Source organism: Etheostoma cragini, chromosome 22, assembly GCF_013103735.1.
Source record: "Etheostoma cragini isolate CJK2018 chromosome 22, CSU_Ecrag_1.0, whole genome shotgun sequence".
NCBI classification, from domain to species: domain Eukaryota; kingdom Metazoa; phylum Chordata; class Actinopteri; order Perciformes; family Percidae; genus Etheostoma; species Etheostoma cragini.
In genome coordinates this window covers 21283093-21294037 of record NC_048428.1, presented here as the reverse complement: position 1 = coordinate 21294037, position 10945 = coordinate 21283093, and the positions used below count along the sequence as shown (strand labels likewise).

Sequence of the window (10945 nt, the reverse complement as noted above, 5' to 3'; positions counted from 1 at the left end):
TAAGGTCTATATAAAAGAGACTTCAGATACAGTATTAGGGACCGCTAAGGTCTATATAAAGAGACTTCAGATACAGTACTAGGGACCACTAAGGTCTATATAAAAGATGCCTGTATTTTCCGTTTCCTTCCTCTTTCTTTGTGTTGGATTTTTAAACTCCGGTGCAAGATGAAATCAAACTGAACTGAACATTATATGAGCCGGTATTATGGCCAGTAACAGCTACACTACACTGAAATAGACCCATGAAGAAGATCGGCAGGTGACAGCGAGTTGTGTTGTTTCTCCTGCAGGATAGCGGTGTTCTCGGTGACCGTGCTGAGGGACGAGAGGATCGTGGTGGTGGCCGAGCAGAGACCCGACTCCACCGAGGAGGACAGCTTCCAGTGGATGAGCCGCGTGCTGCAGGTACGTCACACCTCACCTGTTACTTTCACCACATTCAGTTCTTCTGTCACTACTGTTGTAAAACTCACAAAATGCAAACTCTCTCCTAACATACTCCTGCTGGTCGAGTAGTCGACTGGTCAGTCCTTTTGGTCTTACTCCACTAAGATTTCTTAACCCTGGTGTTGTCTTCCCGTCAAAATTCTAAATAAAAACTGTTGTTGATGCGTTTTATTGATGTTTTGAACTTTTTGTTAAGTTTTTGTCCCTTTTTTCAACACTTTTGACGCTTTTTTTCAGTGTTCAACACTACATAACACTAACTCATTAACTTTAGTTTTACAGTTATTTTTTGAATTTATGGTCAATAAATCTCATTTATAGGAAATTATACCTAATGTTTGAGTTAGAAAAGCAGAAATTAGGAATTATTGAGACTAAAATTAAAGGAATGGATGTTGATGATAATCACAGACGGGAATATGTCAACTTTTACTCAATACTATTTCAAAAACACTTCCATTTGTTTTACAATGCTATAAAATTGAATAAGACGCCCCAAAATTAATGAAAGTAGAGATTTGTACTTGGCAAAGAGCGTTGGGTGGAATCAATCATGTTATTTTGGGTAGTTTAAAGAACACTGATAGGAAAACGGGTCAATTAGACCTAAAGACAACATGAGGGTCAAGTCAACTGGTGATGTTTTATGATTTTTTGGGATGACATTTACAGGCACGTCTCTGGTAGACACATGATTTAAAGGGGTGCTTTTGGTTTTTTTTAAACCATGGATGTGGTTGTTTACATCATTCGGTTGTATATAATTTGTTTGGACTACATGTTCCTTAAACCATAATTTTACAACAATTCCTCAGGAAATAATTACACTGTCCTCTCTCTCTCTCTCTCTCTCTCTCTCTCTCTCTCTCTCTCTCTCTCTCTCTCTCTCTCTCTCTCTCTCTCTCTCTCTCTCTCTCCCAGGCCATTGACAGTATCCACGGAGTGGGCGTGTTCTGCCTGGCTCTGGTACCGGCCAACACACTGCCTAAGACTCCTCTGGGCGGGATCCACCTGTCAGAGATCAAGCAGCTGTACCTGGAGGGGGGGCTGCACCCCTGCAACGTCCTCATGTGCCCCCACACCTGCGTCACCAACCTGCCCAAACCACGGCAGAAACAGCCAGGTGGGAAGAGCTCATGGGTGTGGGAACGCCCCGGGTCTGTGGCTCTTTAATGAACACAGGTGTTAATGTGTACGTGTGTGTGTGTGTGTGTGTGTGTGTGTGTGTGTGTGTGTGTGTGTGTGTGTGTGTGCGTGCTGCAGAGATTGGACCTGCCTCTGTGATGGTGGGGAATCTGGTATCAGGGAAGAGGATCGCTCAGGCCAGCGGCAGAGATCTGGGACAGACAGACGACAACGACCAGGTAAGACTCACACACCTTTTTTAAAACGATCCAGTGATTTGCCACAGGGTTGTGTGACATCCTGATGCGTTCTTAAACCCCCTCCAACAAAGCACAATGCCCCTTTACATTTCACAATTAGACATTTAGTCATTTAGTTTTAGTTTTGTCAGAATTATCTCTCTATTTTCGCATACTATGCTTCGCTCAATACCTCTTATTTTTTATCCCAACCCACCCTACCATCCACCCACATTGCTGGGCCTCATTCAAGACCCACGACCACAACAAATACAACAAAAAGTATAATAATAAATTTACATTAGATAACGACGGCTCAAAGCGCTTTTACATACAAACATTTAATCTAAATGGTTAGTAAAGTAATTTTCCAAATGGAAACCTCCAAACATTCCAGCTTCTCCAATATGAGGATTGTGGATGCCTCGTGTACATGAAACCTTTGAAAACTCGCAGAAGTTTAGAAACCACATGGGAAGTGAATGTCAAGACTGTTTCGATTGGCTCCTGAATGAGCAGTTGACCTTCTTTAGAGAATTAATTCAGCTAACACCCTTGACTTTGTCAGGCCTTCCGATTGATTGCAGTCATTAGCAGCGGCTAAACTTTCTCCACACGCCCGTCACTTGTTTCAAGAAAAGGTTTCATTTGCTGCATCAGTAAAACGGTCATAAAGTGATACTTCAGAGGCAGTCTGACGCATCGGCGGGTCGTTTCTTGCCTACTTTGATATTTCTACTTTCTGTGGTATCGATTGGGCCATTTTAATGTTCTGGATAAAAGCACATCATGCACTAACAGCAGCCGCATTGCTGAATATGAGGGATGAAACTAATGATTTATCAACCCAGACCCACACGGGGATGAGACAGCTCCGGTATGGGTACTTGGTTCGTGTATCTAATGTCTAATGAAACACATTATGTTCTGTCCTCTGGGAACCGGATGCATCTTTACTATTATTCATTCAGTGAATTTAGATCAGAAAGATTTCTTAAACTTTGGGTGAAGTCTGTTTGAGTCTGTTTTTGTTTTTTTACTTCAAGATGTGGGGAAATGTGTGCCGGAATAAGATCTGTTTTACACAAACCAGAGTCTAAATTTGAGATGGATCTGGATGTAAAGAACACCCAGTCTGCTGTGATGAAGTCCTGACCCTTACGCTCTGACTGTGTTTTTCAGTTCCTGTTCCTGTCGGAGGTTTTGCAGTGGAGAGCTCAGACCACACCAGACCACATCCTCTACACCCTGCTCAGCTCCCGGGTAACAACACACACCACCGACCACACCTTGCATAACATTAAGTCTCTCAGCTGTGCCACGGCTTTACCCTTCATTTTATTAGCTGCAGACATTTTAAAACCATGAATAAAGCACACACTTAATATGATCTGAGTCAGATAAAATGTTGCTGTGTCTTCATATCTTAAATTAGAAATATGTCTTTTCTACAGACAGTTTTACCAAAGGCGTTGTTTACCATATTTGATCCTTTCTAGGCACTATCCAAATTGCCTCCTTTGTACAGAGTATTGAAAAATGCCTCGTCATTTAATACCAAAGTTCAACAAACTCTTTGTTACACAGAGACGGGGCTCACGTCGTAGGAGCTGAACATTTAAAAGAAGATTTTAGCCGTAAAGTCATTTATTTTTGTTTTATAAAATTGGTATCGGAAAAAAAGTATCGTTTAGGAAACGGTATTGAAAATATATCTAAACATTACCCAGCCCTAGTTTTACTATACATGTTACAGTGAAAAGGGACCAGCGCCAGGGATGAAATTGCTGAAAAACAAGCAGGCTGTAAGTTGTTCTTCTTGCAGCTCGGTCTTCAAGAGACATTTAGTGGTGTGCATTATAGAAGAGCTCAAACTTGATAACTTATGAAGTAGGTAGTACTACAAAGTATGAAGTAGTCTTCCCCCAAGCTGTGAAACTCTTAAATGATTCCTAATCTCATATTTATCAAACCAATGTTCACACCTCCAAGTTATTTATATATTTACCTATTTATTACGGAGGCTGCTATGTGTAATAGCTACTCTGTTCCCTCTAATGTGCATTATCTACTGCTGGTACATTCTCACCTCTTGCTCTTATTCTACTGCCTTTTTAATAAAGTAAATAGTTTATGTTTTTTGTTCATTATTAGAGTTTGTTGTGATTGTTGTTGTGTTTTAATACTCAGGGACTACCATTGTAATTCCATTGTAATACTGTCAGATATTGGTGTAATGACAACAAAGCCTCTTATGTCTTATAATAAGATTCTTGTTTACAAAGTTGATCACATTTAGAATCCATATATCCCTTTCCTCCTCCTCCTCCTCCACCTCCCTTTTCTCCTCCTCCTCCTCCTCCTCCCCTCCTCCTCCACCTCCCTCCCCTCCTCCTCCTCCTCCTCCCCTCCTCCAGGGGGCGGTGTCCAACTCCCTCACCTGTCTGCAGCTCCATAAGAGGGCGGAGCGCGTGGCTGCCCTGCTGATGGAGAGAGCCGGTCTGCAGGAAGGGGACCACGTTGCTCTGGTCTACCCTCCAGGTCTGAGAGCATGCACACTTTTATTCCTCCTTCTCTTTTCTTTTCTTTTCTTATCAATATTTTAATTTCTTTCTATTTTAATCAGATTATGCAGTGGGGGGTGCCCAAATTAAACCCCCCTGAGTTTTTTTTTTGCATCTCTCCATCACATGTGTATTTTTATCTGTAGTATTTGTATATGTGTAAATAAAACAAATCAAAATTTATAGAATAACGTTTTCACGCAGACACGCAGATTAGAAACATCGACAAAACGGAATTGATTATTGACATCTCTCTCTGTGTGTGTGTGTGTGTGTGTGTGTGTGTGTGTGTGTGTGTGTGTGTGTGTGTGTGTGTGTGTGTGTGTGTGTCCTGCAGGTATTGACCTGATCGCAGCCTTCTACGGCTCCCTGTACGCCGGCTGTGTTCCCATCACGGTGCGACCGCCCCACCCTCAGAACATCGCCACCACCCTGCCCACCGTCAAGATGATCGTGGAGGTCAGGGGCCGTAAAAATACTACAAAATACTACATGTAGTTTTTGAGGATTTTTATCCAATCCAATCCAATCCAATCCACTTTATTTATATAGCACGATTTTAACAAACACAAGGTTTCCAAAGTGCTGCACAAAATATCTATATACATATATATATATACATATACATACACACACACGTATACAAGGTATAATAAAATAAAAACAATAAAAGGCACTGCCGATCAATGAATGTTGTTTTTTAAGGTCAAGTTTCTGAGACTTTGCTGCTACTGACCACACCACCATTTTATTTACTTTTTTATGCAGTACTTCTAAGAATTTATTTTTTTACTTTTCTTTCTATTTCCATAAATGATCAATACAAGCTTTGTCTTACATGATCTTATTTGATCTTTTTCAATTTGTAAAACAATTTTACATGTCATTTCATGAACTAAAATCTAAACATGGACAGCCTTTGGGACAAATTTTTATCAAGTCCCATCAATTTTCCTTGCTTGTATCTAATATTAAAATATATAAAAAGGTATCTAAGCAAGGGACTGTAGCTAGCCCTGCTAGCTCCAGGGCTCCTGCTGTGTAGCTGACATCTGACCTGATTTGGGAAAATTGTTAATTACAATTAAACCCAGATCACATCTTTAACCTGAAGATCCGGCCCATGTGTCCCTGCAGGTCAGCCACTCGGCCTGCGTGATGACCACGGCAGTCATCTGTAAGCTGCTGCGCTCCAAAGAGGCCACGGCCACCGTGGACATCAGGAACTGGCCGCCTGTCCTCGACACCGGTACCACCGCTTGTCCTGTTTTTTTAAATGTGAAAGGCCTGATTGGGCTATTTTACGCTTTTCTTTAAAGGTCCCATGACATGGTGCTCTTTGGAGGATTTTATCTAGACCTTAGTGGTCCCCTAATACTGTATCTGACGTCTCTTTTATATAGACCTTAGTTGTCCCCTAATACTGTATCTGAAGTCTCTTTTATATAGACCTTAGTGGTCCCCTAATACTGTATCTGAAGTCTCTTTTATATAGACCTTAGTGGTCCCCTAATACTGGGATTGTGGCCTTGACCAACTGCCACTTTGCTCGTTTGAAAGCCATGATGTCTCCCTCTCACGGTTGCGCCAAATTCTCTGGGAGGGCAAAGCAGTAAAAGGGGAGGTAACCTTGCCCCTTGTGACCTCATAAGGAGCAAGATGCCAGATCGGCCCATCTCAGCTTTGATTTATTCAAAGGCAGAGCGGGATACCCGGGGCTGGGTTTACACCTATCGCTATTTCTAGCCACTGGGGGACCATAGACTCTTTATGAAGTTAAAAAACCTCATAGAGTACATTTTAATGCCATGGGACCTTTAACGACGGCTCAAAGCGCTTTTACATAGTACAGAAACCATTCACCGTTCAAACACTTTCATTCACGTTGGCCAATGCTGGGCGCCACCTGCTCATCAGATAAACACTCACACACATTTACACAGCCGCCTATTTAAATTCATTCCAGAGCACCAATCATGATATTGACAATCATGAAAAACATGATCCTAACTCTTACACTACTTTCAGCCTTAACTTTTACCCCGACCTTAAAGCTCCCCTGAGAAAAGTAGCTTTCCGATTACATCCACGTTTTCTAGCTAGCAGTTGTCTGTTTTCCTCCATTTTAATGGAAAACTGCCAAGTTTCTTGGCGTGTTACCGCCACCAGCTGCATTGTGAAAGCGTCGACATCATGAGATACAGACCAAACATGGACCCACTCATCCAAACAGTGCTCCGCCGTTGCCAATATTGGTCGAAAACTGCACGGGGTATTGTTTAACCCCAAAAACATCTACCATGATTTTCCACGTCAAGTTGCAGTTTTGTCACATTTGCTTCCTGGATCGGGAGATGATGGTTGCTGGACTTCTTCTTCGTCTGTTTGACATATCTGGTGTGTGTTGCACTAAAATATGTAAACCTGTGGAAGGAGCCCCTTCTGTACAATGTGACTGGGTTTGCTGTTGTTCACTTTTATTAGACTGCACTTATTTTTAGGTTAGCAGTAATTGCAGTTAACATTCAGTCATAAAGAAAATAAAAATGTGGAGTTTTGACTTTTTTTCTACACTTGAAAGTAGGGCTGCTGTTTGATTATGGAAAAAAATCATGATCGCAACTATTAGATTTTTTATATTGTAATCACAATTATTTAACACGATTACTCATTGACTTTTTGGAAAGATGTTGCATTAATTGAACTTAAAATCATCACTGAAAACACCTTGAACTGTGAAATGTCCCTTTATACTTTTGATTTTTTTAAGTTCCTCTTCAGAACACAAGACAAAATCAGAGTTTACTTGCAAAATGTCATGTGCAAAATAATCCTTTGTCTCAATTACATTGTTTTTGTGATCCCTAAAAGCTAAAATCGTAATAGCGATTAAAATCAGATGGATTGCACAAGCCTTACCTGAAATGTAAAATTCATTTAAATTTTTATTGAATTCCTAATAACAGAGTATACAAGTACAGCGTTGGTCATACATTTCAGAATCTTGGCATTAACATACGACATGTCACAGAGGAAAAATAAAACTTATAATAAATATAAAGAAGAGGAAATCCAGTCTACAGAAAGACAAAGAAGCTCTGCTGTATTTAGTCTCTGCTTTCTGAGGTTGAGCTTTCATTCCCCCTCGTGTAGGTCCAAAAAAGATCCCAAGAGGACGTCCCATCCTCTTTGTCAGCTGTTAGTTTGTGAAGCAATGACTCATAACATGCTGTCTCCACCATTGCATAATCTTTCAGATCAGGAGATGCAGCAGTTTTCCAGTGTCTCAAAATAACTCTGACCAATCTCACCATAACGACAGATAAAGTTCTTTTTTATATGTTTGGTATTTATGATCTGTCCCCTAGTAATCACACATCACAGAAGCTGACCAGTCACTCAGGAAGTCCGCAACTTTGACCCAAAATGTAATCGAAATGTAAAATTCTTCAATTTTATGAAGATAAAAAAGAATCTGGTTTAAACTCAGGATAAATAGTATCTTAAGCATCAGCCATGGAACACAACATGGGCTTCAACAGGACGTTTTAATCCTCTACCGGTGACTGCACACAGCATTGTGGGTTCATATTGAGGTTTAGTTCTGAATGTAACTCAACAAGACTGTCCTCTTGACTGTAATAAAACAAACGTGTGTGTGTGTGTGTGTGTGTGTGTGTGTGTGTGTGTGTGTGTGTGTGTATGTACTGCAGATGACCTGCCAAAGAAGAAGCCTCCAGCTCTCTATAAGCCCACCAACCCTGACGGCCTGGCCTATCTGGATTTCAGCGTATCGACAACCGGCATGCTGGCCGGAGTTCAGGTCAGCGTTAATCCTCTGGTCCCGACGCCCGGACAGACGTCCCTCCTTAGTCCACTTAGTCATTAGCAGGACATACTGTAGAGGAAACAGCTGTAACAATTCCAACTTTTGCTGGACAATGATTTATCTCAGAAATAATTGCGATTACCAATATAATTGCCTCTTTCGGTGACATTTATTTATTGATTTATTACTTTTTTTAAACAAATTAAAGTTGTCAGTGATAAACAGGACACAGCTTTTGGATATATATATCACAGTTATGTGACCCAGATAATGTAATAACACAAATTCCCAGCATATGAAGTAAACCACGGCTCTTTATTATCATAAAACATTGTTTCTTGCTGTATCCCTCCCTTGTGATTCTCGTTGCTTTGAATGTGTCCGGGGTCAAGTGCCAACAACGAACAACTGAAATAGTAATCAAAATATAGAGTCCGACCCATAATTCCTTTTAAAATTACAATTTGGCATATCTAAAAAAAGAATTAACAAAAGACAATCACACATCTTGAGACCTCAGCTAATGTTAGCACTTAATTGCAGTTAAACAAATAAACTGTGATTATGTTGAAAGGAAGAAAAATTAGACAATTATGAGTAATTGTTACAGGCCTATGAAAGAGCAGAATAAAGCCCCCAAACCCCAAAAGCTTCCTAAACACCAGTGTATGAAAGTGTTTACACCGGAGCAGATACATCTATTTAAGTATGGAACATAAATCTGAACATATTCAGGTCCTGTATTCAGGAAAAGAGGCCAAGTCTTATAAAAAAAAGTTTTATCCTCGCACTCAAACTAAGAAGAAGTGACATTTTAAGATTAACTGTCCACTTTTCTACCCTGTTCGTTGTTCGTCTGTGTGTCCTGTTGTGTCTCTCTTCCCTTCCTTCCCTCTCTCTCTCTCCAGATGTCCCACAATGCCGTTGGAGCCTTCTGCCGGTCGGTGAAGCTGCAGTGTGAGCTGTACCCGTCCAGAGAAGTGGCCATCTGTCTGGATCCCTACTGCGGCCTCGGCTTCGTCCTCTGGTGTCTCTGCAGGTCGGTGTCTCCGTCCGCTTACACGCCTTTGAAGATGTATTTTAGCTAGCCATCTTTAATATTATATACAGTATGTAATGTTGCTTTCTTTTTGACCTTTAACTCCTGATATGAATCAAGCTCCCAAAACACTGGATCCTACGTTTCCCATAATTCATCTCCTCTTTTATTAGCCTCTTCCTGCCTGATATAAACTCAACACGTCCAGTTTGCATTGCAAATGTCTCGTCTCCGAGTACTTCTTCTACACGATATACTCAAACTGTGATTTATGTCACAAACAGACCAGATCTCAGGTCTGCTTAGTTTTAAATCCCCAGCTTATAAATTGTGAACTTGGCGAGAGCAGATATCTGCTGCTGAATGTCTTATAAATAAAGCAGGCTGCAAATCACCTCCGGGATGAGAGTTTTGTCAGCCTCAACGACTTTAAAGCAACGATAACTCACATTTGCATCTGATTGTTATTATGAACGACTCCCATGTTTCTCTGCAAAATACATCTCCATCTCAACAACTGGTAAAATAGCAGATTAATGCTCCTTCTGTTGCATTTAACCATTAAAAGAAAGTGTTTGTGTGTGTGTGTGTGTGTGTGTGTGTGTGTGTGTGTGTGTGTGTGTGTGTGTGTGTGTGTGTGTGTGTGTGTGTGGTGTTTTCTGCAGTGTGTATTCAGGCCACCAGTCCATCCTGATCCCCCCCGTGGAGCTGGAGTCCAACCCGGCGCTGTGGCTGCTGGCCGTCAGCCAGCTGAGGGTGCGAGACACCTTCTGCTCCTACAGCGTCATGGAGCTCTGCACCAAAGGACTCGGCCTGCAGACCGAGGCGCTCAAGGTCAGCGAGACACGTCACGTCAAGGGATACTTCTGACGTTTATTTCAATTTAGTTTGAATCAAACAACTTTATTTATCCCAAAAGGAGTGTTAAATTTTTCAGTCAACCAGTCACATAAAAGCTAGTCTGTATCCACGACGTTCCACTTACTGGAAAAATCCTCCGGATTTCACTAATTGATGTCGGATATCCGTGGCCTTGGGCTTCCTTTGTGTTGTTTTTTTTTTAACCCAGGTGGATTTCTGAGGACTATGGTTACGTGGTCCTCAGGTCTCTGCAGGGTGAATCCAGACAGCTAGCTAGACTATCTGTCCAATCTGAGGACTATGGTTACCTGGTCCTCAGATCTCTGCAGGGTGAATCCAGACAGCTAGCTAGACTATCTGTCCAATCGGAGGACTATGGTTACCTGGTCCTCTGATCTCTGCAGGGTAAATCCAGAAAGCTAGCTAGACTATCTGTTGGAGTTTTCTGTTGCGGGACTAAAACAGATTTAAATGTGTCTCACCAATCCAGCGCACTTTAGAAGAGGGTCCGCCAAAGCGAGACTACATAAAAGCAGACAAGAACAACACCTTTGCAGTTTAATCCCCATTCAATCATCCGACATGGGTAACCCGGGCATGAGCAGTTTGGTTTGAGCCAATTATTAATTCTGATTTAATTATTCATCATAATGACATCAAAATGGCTAATTATAATAATAATAATAACAACAAGAACAATTTTGCACACAACAGAAAGCTTTTCAGTTCAAAGTAAGTGTGACACTTTCTCTGGGAGAAGTCTTGTACAGGACAGGAAGTGATGTCGCTGTATTGGCCACTTTGTCACTGTCCTCCCAGCAGATTAGCACCAATCCGC

At 41.4% G+C, this 10945-nt stretch overlaps 1 protein-coding gene across 1 annotated transcript in view; it reads left to right on the top strand.

The window, feature by feature from the left end:
* Positions 1 to 10945, top strand: part of LOC117938277 (disco-interacting protein 2 homolog C-like) — a gene marked incomplete at its 5' end in the record, with an annotated part of 67270 nt that overhangs the window by 45213 nt on the left and 11112 nt on the right. The window contains 10 exon segments of the mRNA XM_034862800.1: positions 294 to 408; positions 1372 to 1573; positions 1714 to 1814; positions 2997 to 3077; positions 4232 to 4355; positions 4716 to 4837; positions 5516 to 5627; positions 8092 to 8201; positions 9116 to 9246; positions 9912 to 10080. Coding sequence (XP_034718691.1) covers positions 294 to 408; positions 1372 to 1573; positions 1714 to 1814; positions 2997 to 3077; positions 4232 to 4355; positions 4716 to 4837; positions 5516 to 5627; positions 8092 to 8201; positions 9116 to 9246; positions 9912 to 10080 — 1267 coding nt within the window.